Source organism: Xenia sp. Carnegie-2017, unplaced genomic scaffold (genome assembly GCF_021976095.1).
Source record: "Xenia sp. Carnegie-2017 unplaced genomic scaffold, XeniaSp_v1 HiC_scaffold_1, whole genome shotgun sequence".
In the NCBI taxonomy this organism is placed as follows: Eukaryota; Metazoa; Cnidaria; class Anthozoa; order Malacalcyonacea; family Xeniidae; genus Xenia; species Xenia sp. Carnegie-2017.
The window spans coordinates 2,704,861-2,726,280 of NW_025813402.1; the positions used below are offsets into that span (position 1 = coordinate 2,704,861).

The 21,420-nt window shown below is 32.1% G+C and overlaps 2 protein-coding genes across 3 annotated transcripts; both read right to left on the reverse strand.

Moving 5' to 3' along the window:
- Window positions 1-120: 120 nt before the first annotated feature.
- Window positions 121-10,071, reverse strand: LOC124445748 (polypyrimidine tract-binding protein 1-like). Its single transcript, XM_046996536.1, has 21 exons — window positions 9,975-10,071; window positions 9,832-9,897; window positions 8,537-8,587; window positions 8,054-8,128; window positions 7,844-7,918; window positions 7,567-7,637; window positions 6,013-6,079; window positions 5,496-5,744; window positions 5,371-5,422; window positions 4,005-4,063; window positions 3,391-3,491; window positions 3,246-3,322; window positions 3,083-3,172; window positions 2,817-2,920; window positions 2,440-2,473; window positions 1,879-1,971; window positions 1,306-1,403; window positions 915-1,033; window positions 748-828; window positions 587-662; window positions 121-390 (listed from the first exon to the last, which is right to left on the reverse strand). Exons 2-21 carry the CDS (start codon window positions 9,871-9,873, stop codon window positions 319-321), a joined length of 1,686 nt encoding a protein of 561 aa, XP_046852492.1. The 5' UTR covers window positions 9,874-9,897; window positions 9,975-10,071; the 3' UTR covers window positions 121-318.
- Window positions 10,072-13,341: 3,270 nt separating this feature from the next.
- On the reverse strand, window positions 13,342-20,490 carry LOC124439222 (zinc transporter 7-like). Of its 2 annotated transcripts, XR_006946319.1 has the most exons (14): window positions 20,271-20,490; window positions 20,072-20,173; window positions 18,881-18,994; window positions 18,709-18,796; window positions 18,249-18,354; window positions 17,617-18,039; window positions 17,300-17,359; window positions 16,994-17,071; window positions 16,510-16,567; window positions 16,308-16,398; window positions 15,869-15,927; window positions 15,655-15,790; window positions 14,556-14,646; window positions 13,533-13,646 (listed from the first exon to the last, which is right to left on the reverse strand). XR_006946319.1 is itself a non-coding variant. In XM_046989452.1 (13 exons), exons 1-13 carry the CDS (start codon window positions 20,366-20,368, stop codon window positions 13,602-13,604), a joined length of 1,413 nt encoding a protein of 470 aa, XP_046845408.1. In that variant the 5' UTR covers window positions 20,369-20,477; the 3' UTR covers window positions 13,342-13,601. The 2 variants fall into 2 exon arrangements, 1 of the variants encoding a protein (XP_046845408.1); XM_046989452.1 differs by lacking the exon at window positions 15,655-15,790 and having other exon boundaries at window positions 13,342-13,646; window positions 20,271-20,477.
- Between the last annotated feature and the right edge of the window lie 930 nt (window positions 20,491-21,420).

The following is a 21,420-nucleotide window of genomic DNA, read 5'->3' on the forward strand; positions in this document are numbered from 1 at the left end:
CAAGCAAAGAATAATTTACAATAGTTTTCTTTGTTTTATGTGTTGACAACATTGATATGCAAAGACACAACAGGGGCGGAAATTATCTGGAAAACAAAACTCGACAAAAAAAAGAAAAAATTGGAGTTGAACACAAAAGTTTAATAAGATATTAAAAATGACCAATATGCTATTTACAGGGATTTTTTTGACTAAAAAAACTAATGTACGACGGACACTTACAATAATATATGATGGACACTTAACAATCTACAATTCTTACAAATTGAAGATGAAACGATGAAAAGATGATTTATATTTCTTTATATTAACTCAGACTCAGCGCAACGTTTTCTTTGAGAATGATACTCTGAGATGACTATCGTTACCAATTGGATAATCATGAAGATCCTGAATAGAAAAAACACATGTAATCACATTTGACATGGAACAAAAAATAGGAAAACAAAAACAAATATCTCTGACACAATTTATTGTTTTTGAATGTAGAATTAATATTTTCTTTATAAAATAGCGAGTCAAACTTGTAAGATTTTGAGAGTGCAGCGCCTAAAGTAGGTACCAACCACAAAAAACGTTTACTCACTACTAAAGCTTGCACAGCTTCTTCAACTGACGCCATCTCTACTAAAGCCATTCTTTTTCCTCGTCCAACTTCTTTCCTGTGTTTAAAATAATCAAAACACACTTGTAAACTTGCTTTTTGTGAAATTAATTTTTGGTATAACAAAATATGTAGGTACTAACGTAAAAAACTCGAATTTTGTCATTTCTCCCTCAGTTTTAGATTTAAATAAAGACTTTAGCTCCTCTTCAGTGACACTTCCACTAAAACACATACAATTCTCGTTTTTAAGTAAAATAGACTAACTCAATCTTCATTTAAATTTAAAATCACGTCCAAAATTACTAACGGGATGTTGGACAAATGAAGGACTCTCCCGGGGGGGAAAATATTCTGATAATTTTTTGAGCCTTGTTGTTTGAAGCGATGACCAGCGGCTCGCGAATAATCTTGAGTAAGATGTGCACCCTGGTAATAATAAAAAATTTTAACTGAAAAATAAATATTTTCTTAATATTTTGTTAAAATACATATATTCTTAACGAGTAGAGTATGACGGATATTTTAATTATGTATTTATTTAACAATAATTACATAAATCCAAAGCTGCAACAAAACATCACAAAATTAGCATAAAAAATGATTTGAACTATGAGTTGCCTCATCAGGATGAAAAAAAGCTTTTAATATAATAACTGGTACATATCAAATAATGAATAGGATTCATGTTTATAAACTACCTCAGAATCTCGTTTGGGCATGTTGATGTTATCATGTTTTGATGTACTAACTCTCAATTTTTTCCCTTGAAAGCGAACTTCATTCAAATTTTCCCGAGCTAAATAAAATAAAATACGCACAGTTAACAATATCCAGTTTCTCTAGACTAAACATTTGGTCGGTGAATAAGTTTCGAAAATGGCGAGAAAATTCATGCGGCGTCAATTAGAAACAGCGTGTCATTCAGACTAGGCGTGACCAATCAAAATGCTTCATTCACTTTGCTGGACATCAATGTTTCACTTTGCCGGTTATTTGGACCAACCACATTTTATCGTTTTCAACAAAAGTACTGTGGTAAAGCGCTTATAACGTCTAACACAAGAATCTGTAATCTCGAAACAAACTACTTTTCATGTTTTTTGTAGTATCTGTGTTCAAGTATCTGTGTATTGATAAGCGAGCAAAAACCGTAAGTACACAACTTAGCCGTTCTTTTGAGTTCTGCACATAGCAATAAAAGGAAACCCAGGCTAGTTTGAAATAACATATTACGTAAATGTAAGGAGTATTTGTACAAGAGAGATTATTACCTGTTTGTGCGTGATAAGCATCAAAGAATTGAATAAGAGCTGTGTCAGGTTTATTGAAGAGAATCTTTACACGCATTACATCACCGTAAGCACCTGGTATAAATAAATAAGAAAAATGCTTTCACGTTTTCACAGGAATTTTTTTTTGAAAGGACTTTTTGTAGTTTGATTGGAAAAACTAATTTCAGGCAAACACAATTTTCAACGTCAATAAAGTTGACGGACTTCAAACAATATCTTAAGATAACCTGTAGATTTTCAAGAAAAAACCTTCTTTAAATAAGTAATAGTGTCATCAAAACAAAGTAGATAAAACAGCACAATAATTTAAAAGAATATTAAGTAATTAAATAACAAGTCGATCTTGAAATGTATTGACATTTGAAGGGAAATATTTTTTAGAAACCCCGAGAGAAAGAAATTTCGTCATTGAAGAAAACAGCTTTGAAAGTAAAGAATCATAGCATGCACGCATGAACGATTTGTCAACTCAAGAAAAAACCGGAGAACAGTGAACATATAAGATCAAACCGTGGTACTTAGGGACTTGCGTGGACATACCAAACAGTATGAAAAGGTCGTCACATTTGATCCTCTAATGAATTCAGGATAAAGTTGGTAGAAACAGAGCAAGGATGAAACAAAAACCAGCGCATTAAAGAAAGATAAATAAGTTCAAGTAGTTAGTAGAATGAAGTCATCAAAGATAACGAATCTAGTTCAAACATCACATGTTATGTTTCATCAATGATAAATCTATGAAATAAAGAATTAAGAGCAAAAATGCATCAAAATAAGTTGTGTAAGAATTTTGCTTTTCATGAAAGGGAAGATTAAAAAAAAAGATATTAAAAAGAAATTAATTTCATAAGATACAAGGTGAATTCTGTATATCAACAAATATCGTATTCATTAACCCAAGAATTTCAGATACAAACCTCAGCATTTAATTCACTGACAAGTAAAACAGATTTTCTATCGCGATCATCATTATCTCGTCGACGACCTCGTCTATCATCAGATTGTTGATTTCCTCCAATGCCTAAAAACAAAAAAAAACACACCCAAAATTTTCAATGTGATAGATAAAAAATCAGACAAAATACAGTTACATTACCACACGATTCCTTAATCTGAGAAACTTAACAGATGAAACCAAATTATTTTACTATCAACAAGACAGATAAGGATAAGTTTTTGTTACCCTGTAGCATATTACCAGCTCCTAACAATCCAAGATTTGGCACAGTAGCAGCTGCACTGGCAGCAAGAAACGGGTTGCTCAAAACAGCCCCTGTCAATATTAAATACAAATCACTGAATATAAAAAATAGCTTAAAATAGATCAAAACATTGCATTTAGTTACCTAGAGCGGATAAGCCAAGATTTGGATCAAATGATGGTTGACCTTCACCCGAGGGAAGGTCGGGTCGCGTAAAATCTCTGAATGATATAAAATGTTATTACAATCAATTTATTTACGACATACGAATGAAAGGTGAAAATCATACCTTGTTTTGTCGTTGTTAAATTTTACATTGAGATTGTTGAATTTGGAGTAACCTATTTTCATAGAGCAACATCCATTGTAAATGTTCTGTCCATCAAGCGCCTAAAAACAATAAAACATAAATCATTTTGAGAAGTTTACAGTATACGAACTAGTGGAGCCAACAAAAGCGGAGGTGTGTTGAGCTGGACTATGAAAGTTCGTGTTGTTATCTGGCTTTTTTAAGAAAAGTAAAGAAGAGTTTTTGTCACTTGATTGTACAGTACATACATGAAGGACAAAAAAACAAGAAATTATTCATCTTGTACACTTCTTTTAAGCCATTATTATTGAAGTATTACAGCAAACAAGTGTAAGCGTGAAACACGTGACGTGAAGAGCAAGCAAGCATACACGTGGTACATGTCACGTGACGAAACAAGTGAAACACTTGACGAGCAAACATATGCGCGCACGTGAAACACATGCATTCTGTGATTACAACGAAATTCTTCAATGAATAGCTGTAACAAAAAATTAAATAACTGCGTATTTTGTAAAAGGTATTTCTTTTTGCAAACAATGGAAACATATGTGAAGTTGACATGGTAAATTTTATGGTTATTTTGAACTTACAGATTTAGCAGCAGTAGCAGGAACATGATCTGAATATTGAACAAACACTTGAAACTGATCTAAATAACATTCATAAAATGAAAAATAAATGCATAAATTAACGGGATGATAAGAATGCAACAGAATGATAACGAAATCAAACACGTCCACTTAGTTGAACAATAAATTAAAGGCAAAAGAGTAGACAAATAAAACATATACTGTGTCCCACATGCCTGTCTATCAAAAATATATCTTTCTTGTCACAATAATGTCGATATTATTTAACTAAGTCGGTACATCAACCAAGCGTGAGGTCTTCAAGCCGAAATATCAAACTAATGTTTTTTCGGTTCAATATTGCTTGGTAAAGACTGAACAAGTAGGGTAGTTAAAAACTTTATCATTAGGCATGGATCATTTTGTTTTTAAAGAAAACCAAAACAAACCACACATTGTTTACAGCATGAAATTCTTCTATACAAGAAACATAGAACAGTAACATAAATTATTATATCGGAACCGTCTCTTCCGGCTAAATAGCACGCTTTGATTGGCCCAGAAACATTTTTGCCGGTCCATTATTTTCCAGTAATCGACCACGGTCCAAAACGCGCAATTTTACAGTCAAATATAAACAAACTTCGAAATGCAAATGGCAAAACGCAAAATAAACGAAACAAGAAACCATTTACAAATGTGATTCTAAGGAAAAACACTTAAAAAACCATCCAGACGATACAATTTGAAACGATTTATTTTTTATGGAGGAAAACTAGAAAAGTGAAAGCCAACCGGTAAAAAATAGCAAGGACAAGAAAGAAAGCAAGCTTCGTTTCAGGTCAATTAATGCCTTATAATAAACCTTTTAATAACCTCGCTTTCAACGTCTTTACTGAGAAATATCGGACCTCTGTACAAAAAAACATCGGTCCGATATTTCTCCGTATAGACCTCGCACTCGGTTATTAATTCGACTCATATTCATACATAAGTGATTTTTTATTTTGAATTTGGATTTTTGCAGTATTCTTTGGGATATTGAAAGTCTAAAATTTGTTTACTTTTTTGTAAGGTCCATCAAAAGAAAGAAATGAACTGTCAAAAATGCTTATAAGCCAATCAAAATGCACTATTTCACCAGAAGTGATGCTTCTAAGCCACTCAAAGTGCACTATCTCACTGGAAGTGATGCTTCTAAGCCAATAAAAGTGCACTATTTCACCAGAAGTGATGCTTCTAAGCCAATCAAAATGCACTATTTCACTGGAAGTGATGCTTTTGCCATATATAATAATAAACATCATATGATACATGTACATATGTACTGTATCAACAAGCTTATGATAAATTATCTACAGCTACTCGTTAAATACAGGCAACATACTTGTTTTAGTACAAATAGCAATTTTTACCACAGTTCCATACTTGGAAAATATCTATAAAATAAACATGCAAAAACTTGAACTATGTTTTCTTCATATTTAAAGCATCATTCAAACACAAACTTACCAGTTGTAAGGCATCAATAGATACGGGATATAACATATTTTCCACAACAACTCTTAAAACATTACTAACATTCTCAGATGAAGAGTTGTTTGGGAACAATGTGGGATTTGGAAGAAGACCACCACCATTGTTATTGGGACTAGCCATTACACCAATCTTGGAATCTTCTCCCATCAACATAGACATGAGATCACCAGATGATGAATATGTGCTGGATGCCATGGCTGCTGCGGCTAGGAGTGCTGTAACCTGTAAAAAAATTATTTTTTATAAAAGTGAATGATTTGAGCCAAAGTATAGTTAATGTTTGAAGACATTGATTGTCAAGGGACCTTAGGACAATCCCGTTGACTGACAAGGACAATCAACGCCAACAAACATGTAACGACATTTCTATATCACCAGATCACTACATTTCTATAAATCATTACAGCAAGTGTAAGTCATTTATCACAAATTTTATAATTAATACATACATATCAGATATTACTGCATGGTCATCAATTTTTTTACTTACTGCAGGAGACTGCTTCTCAACTTTAAGTTCAGTATGTGATGAATATTGAACATAAACATTTGATCCTCTAAACAAAATGTGAATATATCATATAATTATTTATGAATTGTAAAAGTTCACTTTTCTTTTAAGCTGTTCACTTCATGACAAAATTATGTTTATCGTCACATGAAAATACAACATTTGCCAGTTGTGGTCAGCATCTGACCTTGAAAAGAAAAACATGGGAATTTTTGGCAACAAAATCCAATAAGATTTTTACCTTATATATTCTTTTAGGAAAGCAAGTATTTCATATATTTACATTGTTGTCAGTGTTCTTTTTAAAAATTGGTAGAAATAATAAAAATTGATTGAAATCTTTGGAAACAACTTGTTTTGTTGCTCCTTAAACCATCCTTCCACGGTTAACACATGTGTCAAAATATATGATTGAAAATTTGCTAAGTGCATAAACAAGCAACAAATTCAGAGCTTTCTCTGTCACAAATTGAGAATTAATATGAGCATGCAAAGTCAACTGCAACAACTCTCCAAGTTCACGGTCATGGCAACGACCAACTGTATGTACTAGTAACAATTATGGAGTAATTAGCTCACACAGTCACAAATTTTCAGATAAATCATCTGCGCATGCGCAGTTAGTTTGATCATGCACAGTCAACTTGAGCAGCTGTCCAAGTTCAAGTTCATTGTCATGCATTTCGTTGTAAGAAACCACCCTATCAAAGAATATCAAGTCCCGGTTTTAGCTGCATCGAGCAAAGAAAATTGCAAGTCCGAAGTTTTAACTGTTATTTTTATAATATTTATGATTCGATGTATCATGAGATTCCAGATGAGATTCATGACTTTCTTGGAATACAATTACACATATTCATAATAAGACAATGTTTTATGTTATCCTTTAGCGTCATTGTAATTTTATACATTTAAATTTATAGGTATAGTTTAAAATCCCATTTTATGCACTTTATGCAGCTGGAATCCGTCCTGGATGTTCTTAAGTCCCGCAAAAATCACAACAAAAAAGTCCTTAGTGCAACAACATGCCAGTATTCAAGCTTTCCTTCAATCTTTAATCTTTAATCTTTATGTTTTTTTCTAACCCAAATTGGTTAATATCTACTGCTATGCCCTCTACCTTTATTAATGAGCAGATTCAAAAAAGCCCCAAAACTCAAAAACATCTCTGAACCATTTTTTTGTCCACTATTGTACATACTATGTCCGACCATTTGATTGTCAATTTTGTAATTTGATCTCATATTTTTGACATGTGTCTACCTTCAGAAAGGTGTATTAATGGCATCCATAGTAAACAAAACACAATTTTCCTTGATCTCAGTGCGTAAATCTTAATTACCATAACAGCAACCTCACTATTGACTTTGAAGACGACTGTTGCTAACAAACATCAACAGTCTTTCTCAGGACTCTACAAACCTGGAGGATTTACATCTACGAACATTACATAAACTCACCTAGCACTTTATCTACAGGTACTAAACATTGCCATAAAACATGATAAAATAAAACTATAACTTGCCTTATTTTTGCAGGTGTGAATTGGTAAAATTTACCATCGCCTCAGCTTTACTTATATCTTCCATTTCAAGAAATGCCTACAAAAGAAAACAAAAACAAACATTACTACATCCTAAATTTAAAAAGAAACAAAAGAACTTGTAAACATATTCAAAAAAAAACATAAACAGAAATTACATTATTATCAATGTGTTAAAAAGAACAAAAAAGTAAACTTAAATTGTCATAAAATCCATAAAACAAAGTTGTTTTAATAACACATGTAGATATTCATATTTCTAACCTGTGGTTTTCCTTTACTTTTTGTAATTTTTAAAATGTTTACAATCTTGCCAAAGGGAATGCCAAGTTGAAGAATCTAAATTGTTAATTTAGATGATCAAATAAACCAATGAGTACATAATAGTCCACCAAACTGTTGCTTTCAAAGCCTGCTACAAGATACAATACTTTATGCTAAATTAAAGTCATTGATAATTAGCAAACAATATACATCAGCTTCAGTTGCAGCATCAGGAAGATTTCTAATGTGAAGAACTTTTGATGGAGGGTTGTCGTCTTGTTTCATCTGATATAAATAAAAATTACGACAAAGTGAAGAAATGAAAGAGAGAAACCTAATGCTAAAGATGTTGAAAAAATTTCTGTGTTCCAAAAATAAATTAGACTTCTTATATATTATTTTAACATTAGAAATACACATGCATCAAAAACAATGAAAATAAATATACTGTAATACAAATTTTTACATTCTGAATATCTATGTATTGCAATTTTCAACATCGTTAAAGCAATTTGCTAACTGCAGCATGTTCCTCAAACTTTGTTATGCATTGAACATTGAGAAACCTACATAACCTAATTATGAAAAATTAGCAAATCAATAAAAAAAGTTAAAATACAAAAGAACTTTGTTTAACTCAATCATTGCTGAATTTTTTTAATGGAAATTAAAGGTAAAAAAAGACTCACTCACCCTTTTCATACCAAAGTTTTCATCAATATTAGAATAACCATCTGAAGGTCGCTAAAAGCAAAAGACAAAGCAAAATATTTCATCAAGCCATATTTTGAATCTAGTAAATTCATCTAGATAATGGGAAATGTTGTTTAGTAAGTGATAGATATGACAAAGTAGGCATGAATGGAGCTAACAAACATTAATAATTATTAATGACATTAAAAATTAACTTCATATTGGAAAGACTTCAAATTCAAATTCATACCAATGAAGATGACAATTTGTTCATTAAATAAGTACAGGACTACCTTAACTAATGTAATAGAAGATAATGTGGTTGAAAAATATTGAACTTAAAGCAAACCATTAAATCTCTAATAACAAAATTTCTACTTAATGAAGAAGCTAGATATATCTTGTTGTTATAAACTCTTCTTTAATGTAAAGCTTCAATGCGGCATTAAGGAATAAATTTATAGACATTACAAAATAATGAAAAGTATATTATATTATGTAATATTTGCTATTTAAACACTTGTTATATAAAACAAAAATCAAAGAAAATAGCTGATACTTGACCAATAAAAACTTTGATCAATAGGGGTAAAAAGTCATGAAGAAAGAGCTTCTTTTGTATTTCTTCTAAGAACTAAATTTCATAATGTTGCCAAGGACGTTAAAGAAGAAAATCTCTGGGGAGAAATTTATATTCATACTATGTACGACAAATAACAAATTCCAAACCAAAACTAACAAATGTAGTGTGTATGAGGAGCTAACTATCAAATTCACATGTGATAACATAATAAGGTTGAAAGGTTGTCAAAAAGAGCACCCATACACTCTCCAGTAAGCAGCATTATTCCATGCAATTACACGAAAAAATATATCTATGACTGTTTCCAATACACGCATCATCCAATAAAGCAAAGAAATTTACATTAAAATTAGCAAATAGTTGGTTCATTTGTGTTTGTTATAAACATGATGGAAAGCATTTTGCATGCGCAAACAAACTTTAATATAAAAGAGTCACAACGTCGAATTTAAAACAGGTCAATGTAGATTATCACAAAAGATCCAACACAAGCACAAGATTGAACAAAATACATCATGGTCTTAGTGTAAATCAACAACAGCAAAGAAACAACTGAATGCTGACACACGAAATCAACTTCTATGTTATGCTACGATCATTATATCTTTCAATGTAATTCAGCTTTACCAACATACAAACCTAAATTTCTAATCCCATTTGTGGGTTTATCAACACCGTATAAAAAACATTTTTTTACAAACAAGAAATTTACCTTTCGTTCCGAGGACGAACTGTAATCATCTAACAAACTCATCCTTCTAATATAAACTATTGAAATCTGTTTCGTAGGATAAAAGAAAATACAATGAAGTCAAAAAATCGAAATGAAACGATGAAATAAAAAAAAAGACAAACCAACAAATATATCCCAAAACTCTGCCTCTGTCTCACAATGCTGTTCTTGCTTTTCCCGTCAAGCTTGTACCCAGTCCTCGCGAGCTCTGATTGGTTAATGCCACTGATCTGAAAGACTGGATAGCGCAACTATTAGACAAAATTTCTAGTAAAAATTGAAGGCTTTTTTGAAGCCGAAAGTAAATCTGCCCGAGTCGAAGATGGGGGCCCGTTTTCTTTAGATTTGTATTACAGAATTACAGTTTTTGCAATATTTTGTCTTTTGTGCGTTTCTGATCTGGCCAATTTTCTCACCACAACTATAGAAATTTAATAGAACTCAATGACTCTGATTGGTTAATGCCAATGGCTAATTCACAATTAACCTTAATAAAAACTAATAAAGTAGAGCATGCATATATAAATATTACCTTCTCTCCAATTATCGACTTTCCAGGGTCCTTGAACCAATCAGGTTAGAGTATTTACATTGTAATCATTCAAGCACAGTCTAAAATTCCAGTTTCAAACGCTTACCAATCTTTACGCGATTTCCCCTGGTTGAGAAATTTTCTTAGTCAAACGTTAAGTACTCATTTTTATGACATAAGCTCTATACTTAACGATATTTAATGCTGTTTTTTTGATTAGTTCGAACTGGCTGATATTCTTCTGAAACTCTTTTTTATCATTCTTCTCCTGAACTGTTATCAATTAATCAAACATGTTAATAAAATGTACTTTGTATGTCAGTGTCTCCTGACTCTTCTCATATTTACTTCAGTTATTTGATATCGAAAACAATTTTAAAAGTTTAGTACTATCACCAGAAAGGCGTGAGAATTTTTGCCATTATTTCCAAAATAAATGAATTGAATCTTTTACTGAACAATGAAATGAGAATTCGAATTTCAGCTCATAAACTACCAGTTGAAGCTGTTCGTAGGTCGCTCAACAATTTTATACATACAACACTAGGATTTACAAGCATTGCAGTACTAATTAAATTGGAAATAAACAACATCTCCTAATAATACCCTGCACAAAAACAAAATTGATCGACATTTAGATAACATTCATTAAAAGCCTATGTAAGAAGAAACCTATACAATGTTGACTTTTAGCTGGATTTTGAAAAAAATCGTCGATGGCATCTATACTCCCTGATGGATCAACGATATTTTTTGTTTAGATGGACATTTTTTTTTATTTTGGCCAAATCTCCTTTTGACTATTTCTAGTGTCTTCGTGCAGGCAGCCTCTGATTTTCGAACGATAGATTTGGCAAAGATTTGCATATGAATAGAGGGTAATAAAACACAAAAATAATTACAGCTGCTTTATTTTTCCTTTCTCTAGTTATAAAAAATAATTATTGTAAAGAGATTTTAGGCAAACATAAAACCCTCAACGCATTCAAGATTGTTTGCCATGCTATGTTCTAACGTTGTACTTCTTGTATCAAAACTCTAAAACATCATAAGAATTTTTGCAGGTGCTATATTTTATAGTACAATAATACTTAATTTATTAACCGGCGTGGGATAGTAATTAGAACAATTTATGACAATAGCCTCAGCATTCGTCATTATAATCGTCAAGGTTACTTCGTCCACTCAAACTAAATATTTTGATCACTAAAAAACTTAAACATGAAAGTTGGAAGTAGAACTTGTTTTATATGTAATCGATACAGCGACAACGAAGAACAGAAAAACAAAAGATAAATTGTTGACAGTATTCTGCATCCAGTTCAAGGGTCCGTTTCGAGTTAATCCTATATTTGTACAGTCATTGAAATCTCAATTATTACAGACATATCATCTATTTCAGACTTTGCAGAATCTTAATTTATGAGCAAACACTTCCATTTGAAACGAATCGCGTTCAATAAAAATGATAGCTGGATCGATATTTCGTGAGAGAATATGTATTTCTTGCAATAATCCAAGTCCAGGACCAATAAAACTCTTGTCTTATCGTTGGCGTCTTCATGGGCCTTTTTTCCCAGTGCTGGAAGACTTAAAAAACGAAGAGAACTCCCACTGGTTCAGTTATGGTCGTGTACCAGTATGTAATTCATGTGCAAACTTTTTGCAAAGACAGTGGAATTATTATGAAAAGAAAAACATCAATCTTCCTAGCGAAAAAAGAACATACAAGCTACCAGAAGGTTAGATTTTGTCTAATCGGTCATCAATGAATCTTCATTGACGATTGAAATAACTTTATAATATTTTGAGTAATAATACCTTGCAATGTTATAGTTATTTTATTCAGTTTATACAAACACTATTTCAACATAGTTCGCAGCAAATGTTCCAAACACCAAATATGATCAAATTTTCCATACACACGCGTGTCATGTACGTTCAGTTGACAAAGACGATGTTTACCAACTTATATATGGTATTTTAGAAGAAAGAGGGAAGAAATTGAATCGAAAGAAAAACTACGAAAAATCAGGAATAGATTTATCAAGTTATGATAAGGATAGCATTGTAGAAGGAGTTCAATTAAGTCCCCGAAATCACCGCCAACTTCCTGCAAAAAGCAGAATTCCAGTTTTAGCCAACACTCGTCGAGAGCTTTCACTTTTAAAAAAGGAACCTCAACGAGACATGAGTGACGGTATGAGATTAAATGAAGTAGAACGTGACGTAAGGCACAAGCTGCTGCAAAGATTCGCCGAAATAAAGTATCAAGAAGAATTAGATAACATAGAAAGAAAAGTTCAAAAAACAATGACGATGATGCATCTTAAAAGTCGAGATGAAAGAATTTGTGAAATCGAGTTGGAACTCGACGAAAAACTAAGGGAATCAAAGACTGGAGAAAAAATAAACGAAAACAAAGCATTAAAAGCCTATCGCTTTCCTGTTGAGAAAACACACGAAGACATGTCTGAGTTAAAAAAGCACATTAAAAATGAGATGGAATTACAAAGATTGGAAATAGAAACACTAAGAAAGAACATAAGAAAGGAAATATCCTTTGCAATGGATGAAAATTATCGCCAAAATGAAGAAATACGGCAGCTTATCAAAGAAATAAACGACATGACGGAGTCACGTGACGGTCGAAGTCGTCGTCCATATAGTGATGGTCATTTGCAGAGGTCACCCAAAGCAATAAAAAGAATTCCAGGGGGGCGTGATTTGCTATCTAATGATAATGATGAAACAGGGAGGGATGAAATTTATGACGATTACGATTGAACCGACGCTTTATCAATAAAGAATACAACACGTTGGTCAACGGATATAAATTCAAATCATCAAACATAAAATTAATAACTTTTTTCAATTTTAGATACGTTGAATGAGGTAAAAACTTTAATAACCAAACTTATTAACTTAAACAAAAGTAACTGAATTAACTTAATACATTTTTGCAAGGGTTCATAAGATCTTCCAACTTATGAACTATATTTGATGATGAGCAATAGTGTAAAACTTGGATAATAGCATTTCTTCATCAGAAAATATCACTGTTAACAAATATTAAGAATTCTATCAAAGAATCTTTTTACTCTTACGAAATAGAATCATCATGCAATTGAAGTACACTGTCAACCACTTCTTTGTACAAATAATTTCTTGTGGATAAATCTACATTCTATCTCGCAAAAGAAACTATTTATATACGTTAAGATGAAAACTCGACCTGTACATACAGTTGCTTGACACCCAGCTAAAACGGAGGAAAAAGAAGAGAAGACTCAACAATTAAGTAAAAATACGTTTTTAAATGAAAAATATAGCAGAAGCACGATAACTCAACTTTTAAAGGAAATGAAAATTATTTGAGCTATCGGAAAATCGATAAATTTCGGTAAATACGAACACTGTGGCAGTTGAACTGTTCACGTGCTTTTGTAAGCTACAACAAAGACGTACACAGATCTTTCAAGTTTCGTATAATACTTTGAAGATATAACAAGTGCATACGTTTAATTCAGTAATATGAAAATTTTAGAGCCATTCGGACAAATTGTCCATTATGAACCTTTGAACCTGTTTTGAATGTATATAAATGGTTCGATTTCTAGTTTTTTAGTGTTTACACGTTCAAGTTGTTAAATTTATGCCTTTATGTCCACCCTTGAGAGTTATGATATTACAGTTCGTATTATAGAGGGAGATTTGACCAAAGGAAATTAAAATTCGTTGCATTTAACAAAAAATTCGATCTAAAAGTTGTAGTTATCGCGATTCTACTGTATTTTCGGCGGTTACATACAGACTATCAAAATTTTCCTCTAGAAATCATGAATTTACAGTCAAAATGTAACAGGCTTTGACACACAAAAATAAATACATTATTTTTGTAAAAATTCTTCTAGAGATACAGTAATTCCTTATGAGTTCAGTTCACAAAGTTTTGTTTTGTCGCAGTGAAAAATTGACATTGAAACTAAGCCTACGTGGCTCATACTTCTCCTCATTCATCCTTTACCTATTTTCTTGAGATAACAAAGCATTTTGTATATGGTCTTTAACAATGGACTTTCCAATGCGTAGGCAAGTACGAGTTGAATGGTTATAGGGTAAAACTTTACAATAATTAATACAATAATATTTCATATATGCATATAGCTACCTGAGAAAATATTTTATGACACTGACTTAAGATTCTTTGCGTATCAGTGGCAGGTGCAACCAATAGTCGCAGGTTACCAACCCAAATTCCACTAAAAAGTTTGCAATACACATTTTTCTAAACATGGTTTATAATGAAGCAAAAATATAATGCTAAAAGATAAAATTTTCAGCATAAAACTATCATATATCAAAGGGCCGCAACACTCTTATGAAAAGTGCGATATTTCTTCATAGAAGATTGGACACGTATTCACGTATATACGTTTTTATTTGAAAACGCAACTTTTTCTATCCGTTTTTGAAATAAATTACGTCCACACGTAGCGCTTTGCAGGGGCGGATTCAGCTATAGGCAAAATAAATTATTACAACTTACTGATTGGTTTATTTGTATTTTTTAAAAATTCATGACTAAATACTTTAGCGGTTATAACTATTTTGCCTAACCCTGGATCCGCTACTGCTTTTATGCATGGCATTTTTGCTTGTTCCACAAGATACTTTGGCTTAAGGCGCATGCGTGGCGTAGCTGAGCCTGCTAATTAAACACAGTGAGCAGTTTTCGACGATGTCATTTTATACGCGCATGTAAGAGCAAGATTGCGACGCCAATAACTAAACAATACATAGCTGCTGTTTATCTAAATCATTTTGATACTAAAACGCGCTAAATTTGTTTTTAAAAACGCTGTAAGGTTTTATATAATGTCTAACAATAAAGCCGACAAAAATGCTGGTCGGTTGCCATCTTCAATTTTGTTATTGCTCAAAAGCGCTGATCCAACATTTGCGAGGTACGTACACAAGCGTTTAGAAAGTGAAAAAGTTACTTTTTACACGTCCAGACGTATAAGATCATGTTGCGTTTTCAAGTTTCATTCTTAAAGGCGTTTTTGAAAAGTAACGTTTTCAGTAGGCGAAATCATCAGATGCAAGTCTTTAGTGAAAAGTTGCGTTTTCAAATAAAAACGTATATAAGTTATAGTGAACGTGGTCCTGATGAAAGGAGTCCAACGAAGAAGAAAACACTCTCTTACAAATCGTGATAAATGTGTGTGTGTGTGTATGAAATCGACATATAGCTACGTTATCATTACCGAGACGCAAGAATTTCAGCGATTTCAAAAACATCAAAACATTAACTTAATATATATCATCAGAGTGCCATGAACTCGATTTGGCTGCCAATGTTCAATTCAAGAACAGACTCTTTTCTCAAACAGAGGCTGAAAGCTGTAATTATATCAATGTTTTATTGACAAATCTTCAAAATCTTCAAAAAAATATCAAAATGGTATCATAGCCACTAACCTGCACAATGTCCAAAAATGAGGATCTTGAATACTATGAACACCCTCTATTTGATAAACCTATATACATTATAAAACATTATATATGAACCTGTTGTGATTAAATATCTTCACCTGCACATACACACTATATAGACTGGAATATAGATTATAAAGATCATGTACGTATATATATATATAATAATGAATAACTCAACATTATATCAGTTTTATAGATCAAAAGGAACTGAAGTAATCTTTGAGTAAATAATATTACTAAGGAAAGAATGCAGTTCCATTGGAATAGTGCCTAATTCTTAAATACACAGTGTATAAAATGACAGTGTATAGTGAACATCAAAACTCGCAAACTGACAAAATTTATAATGAACTGTATGAACAAAGTCACAGCAAAGTTTTAAATGTCTAAAAATATGACAAAATATTTTCTTAGTTCTTACTCGTTGATATCCTAAATGCAGGTCCTTTTCTAAACCAAGTGGAATCCTTTGCATCAAAATTCCCACTGACTCTTTCAATAAAGGAATCACACTTTAAAAAAAAACACATTACCAAACACTTTGTAACAACTGGGTGCATAAAAACAACAATCTCAAATTCAGACTGAAACTTTCACAGTTCACACAATTTATTCTACATCACCTTATTGTTATCAAAACTGCTATAAACAACGAACAGATTGGATCAGCCAACATCCATCCTTCATAGAGAAAAAACAAGACAAATGTGGACAGTAAATATGGGAACATGATGTACAATGGACGATAACAATGGATAGTAAACATATGTTGATCTATGACATGAATACATGTACAATAGAGAGCAACTGTGGATAAAAATGGCTGGCAAACATGAGTGCTATTTGAAATTATATTTGTTTATTTTATCTATGCCAACAATATGCTAAAAATACAAAGAACAGAGATATTTACTAAATGGCAGGGAACAGTGGAAAGAAATCTAAATCTTTACTAAGTGCTCAATTTTAAGTTTCTTTTTTCATAAATTCTCATATTTATATGATAAAAAACATTAATAGATTGGGATTTATACTCAATAGCATAATTCATTTCTTTCAAAGGTGAATTATTAAGGATAATGTGATTCATTGCACCAAAAAACTAACCAAACATTTTTATAAGTCCAGCAGATATGATAACACCAACACTTCCGAGAGTATCAGCCAATACATGAAGAAAAACACCTATGTATTTTAATAAATTAACACAAAAAGCAATAAAAAAAATTTGAAAAAATTTCAGCTATTATTATCCATTATAACATTTGGTGTTGTCTCTGATTTCCAATATTTCCAATTTTGGCAGCTTTAATGTTTAGAAATGTACTAATAACAATCTCATTATTTTTGGTATTGAGATTTTCTAAGCTTAGCTGAAGATGAACAAAAAAGAATAGCATTGAAATAACAAACCTTGAATGATTTGATTACTCGATGAAGGTAAATCTTCAAGATGATTTGAATCACCAAAACCTGCATAAATTCCATATTGAAAGCATACATTTGAATTGAGATAAACTTGACAATTCTATTGTCATTACAAAAAGACTTGTAAAATAAAGTAATGCTGAAAGAAAATTATCTATTTCACAAAAGCCTTGACAGCAAGTGACAAATCACTTTATACATAATAAAAACAATGTTGCAATAAATTTGATTTAACAAACAAACAAAGTAAGTAGTGCCAAGATTTATGTCAAATCATCATAAATATCACAGTATAATCATACCTAGCCCATGTGAATGACCATGATTTCCACCACCATGTAAATGACCATGACTTTCACCACCAGTCGAATGACCATGATTTCCCCCACCATGTGAATGACCATGATTTCCACCACCATGTGAATGACCATGATTTCCACCACCATGCGAATGACCATGACTTTCACCACCATGTGAATGACCATGACTTTCACCACCATGTGAATGACCATGACTTTCACCACCATGTGAATGACCATGATTTCCACCACCATGTGAATGACCATGATTTCCACCACCATGTAAATGACCATGATTTTCACCACCATGCAAATGATTATGTTGTAAGGAGTTGGCAAAGGAATGTTCATGTTCAACATGACTACGTGAATGACCACCATGCGAATGACCATGACTCCCACCACCATGTGAGTGTCCATGACAATCTACAATGTTAAAAAACTATGTTAGAGAGCTGAAAACCACAAATTTACACTTAATACATAAATTCTACACAGCATAATGTATACTTAAAGTATAAACTGTCAAAAGCATAGTTTAAACTTAATTAACATTCATGACTACTTGTACGTGTAATTTTACTTGAATAATGTATAAATTCTAGTATGCAGTGAACTTGGGTATGTATAATTACCTCCACCATGATGAAAAACAAAAATCCCAATCAAATTTACAATAAAACCAAGAACAGAAATAACAAACAATCTCTCGTGCTCAACATGAGGAGGATGAAATACTCTCTAATGTAAAGAAAAACAAGTAAAATATCAAACACAAAACACAAAATTTCTTCACAATTCTATTTGTTTTATGCACATGTTAACATGTAGAAGGACTTGGCCATTTTGTGAGTGCACATATTTATACTTTGAAAGATGAGAAAGAACCTTAATACTTACGTACAAGAGAAACTTAAATGTGAGAATACATTTGGAAGCATAAGCAGCAGCGTTGATGTTAAGAGAGATATTTCAATTTCCTGAGGGAAGTGAGTTAGGGGTTAAGTATGCATATTCTGTGGAAACAAACCATCAGAAAGAAGATATGAAATAACACATTACAACAAGCAAATACCCGATAATATTGATTCTTACCTCCATTGCTTCAGAAAGAATAAAAAATCCAATGAATAAAAGAAAAAGTGCATTGACAAATCCTGCAAGAACTTCAACTCGTACATATCTAATAAATTTTCATTCAATAAACAATAGGAAAAGATAAATGCACCATTTGCAAATAAAAATTAACGTTTTCAATTACTAATACCCATAAGAATATCTTTCGTTTTTCTTCCATCTCGAAATTACAGAAGCAACCACTCCAGCCATAAGCGCAGTGCAATCAAAGAACATGTGAAATGAGTCAGATATCAAACCAAGACTGAAATATGAAGATTTATTTGATTAGAAAGAAATAAAAAATACTATTCATCTTTATTTCATTAAAGCTCAATTCCACATAATGGACATTAAAATGTTTATATTGGTGGTTGGCAGACATGGTGATGACTCAGGGATTTTCATTTAAAATGATTTAAAATTCAACAAGAAAAAACTCACTAAAACTCCCTAAATACATCAATGTAAGTGTTGTATTAGGAGTTTGCTTAGTTTTCAATAATTGAAATATTTATGAATATGACGAACATTACACCAGATAAGACATGCAATATAACGCAATTTTTTACCATAAATATTGTTTTAAATAAACACATTTAGAATATACAGAATAGATAGTTTGGAGCAACATTCAAATTAATATTCTCTTTCCTTCAATACATTATAGTTTTTTTGAAAACATTTTGAAAGATTATCATCAAGTAAATTTAAACATGGAACTGCCAAACATGTGGACGTATATCAGAAAATAAACATGATAAGTCTTGTGAAAACATGTAGAATTCATTTTCAATTTATATGGATATAAGCTCTACGGTAGACAAATGATGAAAACACCACGTGCTCATAGATAATTTTGTCAAATAGAGGATAAATGTGGTGGAATAGTAGGCAATTTTGTAAGTTTTGATTCAATAAGATGTTACATGTTCACCTAACTATTAATGCATAGAAAGCAACAAAATTATGCAATCGTAAACTAATTCTTTTCAGTAATACAAGCACACTTTTGGAGGTTGTTAACATGATGCCGGCTAACCAATATTCAGCGAGGGGTGAAATGATTTCCAAGCATTAAAATGAGTCAAAACTTCAAGCGAGAAAATTATAACTGTTCGTTACGCGCAACAAGTCATTCCTGTTGTAATTCTAGAATTATGCCAAATAAGTTGTTTTCATTTTAAATGCTTTGCGCGTTTATAAAGTTAGAATATTATGAAAATGCTCAAGAAGATTAAAATGATGATAAGTTTTTAATTTTTTCATTTGCCAAAATCATTTATCGCTTCGCTGAATCGCGGCTACCCGGGCTCATGTAATCAGCCCCCTTGAAAACAACCTGTTGGTCCATATTCCATAAGCCAGTTCAACAAACGCAAACGACAGATTCAGTAAAAGAAAGCAAAACAAATTTCTTGAACTATCATCTGAGAATATTTGCCTAAAAAATGAAAATAAAGTTTAACAATCGAGCGATGATTCAAAGACTTTTGACTCTGAAGTCTTCTCGATAGGAACAACACAATATTCAAATATACCTAATCCACAGCAGAAGCTTTGATCTGAAGTTCATTCCAGGTTTATACTCATCGCTTTTATCGCCATCATTTATACGTACGGGAATCATTGTAGACATTGAGCTTACTTATCAAATTGAATAAAAATAACGACGTTTACAATCTATGACGGAGTGGAATACGTTTACATGATCATCGAGAACACATTGACGGTGAGCAACGGAAACGTGGCATAATTACTCGATCCAGTCCACCGTATGCGCAAAAACATCACTCCTCATTCAATTATTCAGTGATGTAAGAATAAAAGATCTTACGTAATCGCTGAGGCCAAAATTGACATTTCACTAAAGTTTTTCTACAAAATACAGAACGTGGAAAGTCATTACGGAGTGGAGCTTGGAGCAATCACAGGGATTTAATTTTATGAAATTTATCTTTGCATTCTGGATTTTATTTGTTGATATCCACCAGTTACGTTGCCCACTTATCACGGGGGGTACATGAGAAAAGTATCTCTCCAGTTTTTACCATTCCTAAAAATGTTATCGTTACTAATTTTCTTAAATGTTAAGTTCATGACGATGATTCCACTTTAAAATAGCTATAACTTGTTGCTTCATGTGAACAGATAGCAAAGTGCAGACAGCTTTCTTCAAGCGCGTCAAATAAGCATGGAAAGAAACTTCGCTGATAAGATTCAACTGAACACCTTTTGACAAGATAACAAAAGAAAGTTGCTCTTGTAAAAATTGTCAACAGAAATCGCCAATGAGTGTCCTTCAAATTGAGGAAAACCATACCCCCAGGCCTCCCACTTTTGGCATATGTTTTCATTTTCTACCCATGCAACAAACAATATGACATTTCATAGGCAAAAGTCTGTTCTTTCTTAATATGTCAATACTGCAGTCGTTTATAAAGTAACTTGCACACACCAAAGTGTTGAAGTTGGATTAACTTTAGCCCAACTTTAATGCTGCTAAACATTTCTCATTGGGCCATATCAAATCGCCATCGCCCATCTAGGGTAGATGTACCACTAGCCACATTACAAAACTTTATTAAAAATCATTTTAAACACCAAAATGTCACTAAGAAAAATTGCAGCTGTATGTGGTCTATACAAATGGCCACCTGCTAAAACAGTTTTATAAATGCTGAAACAAAA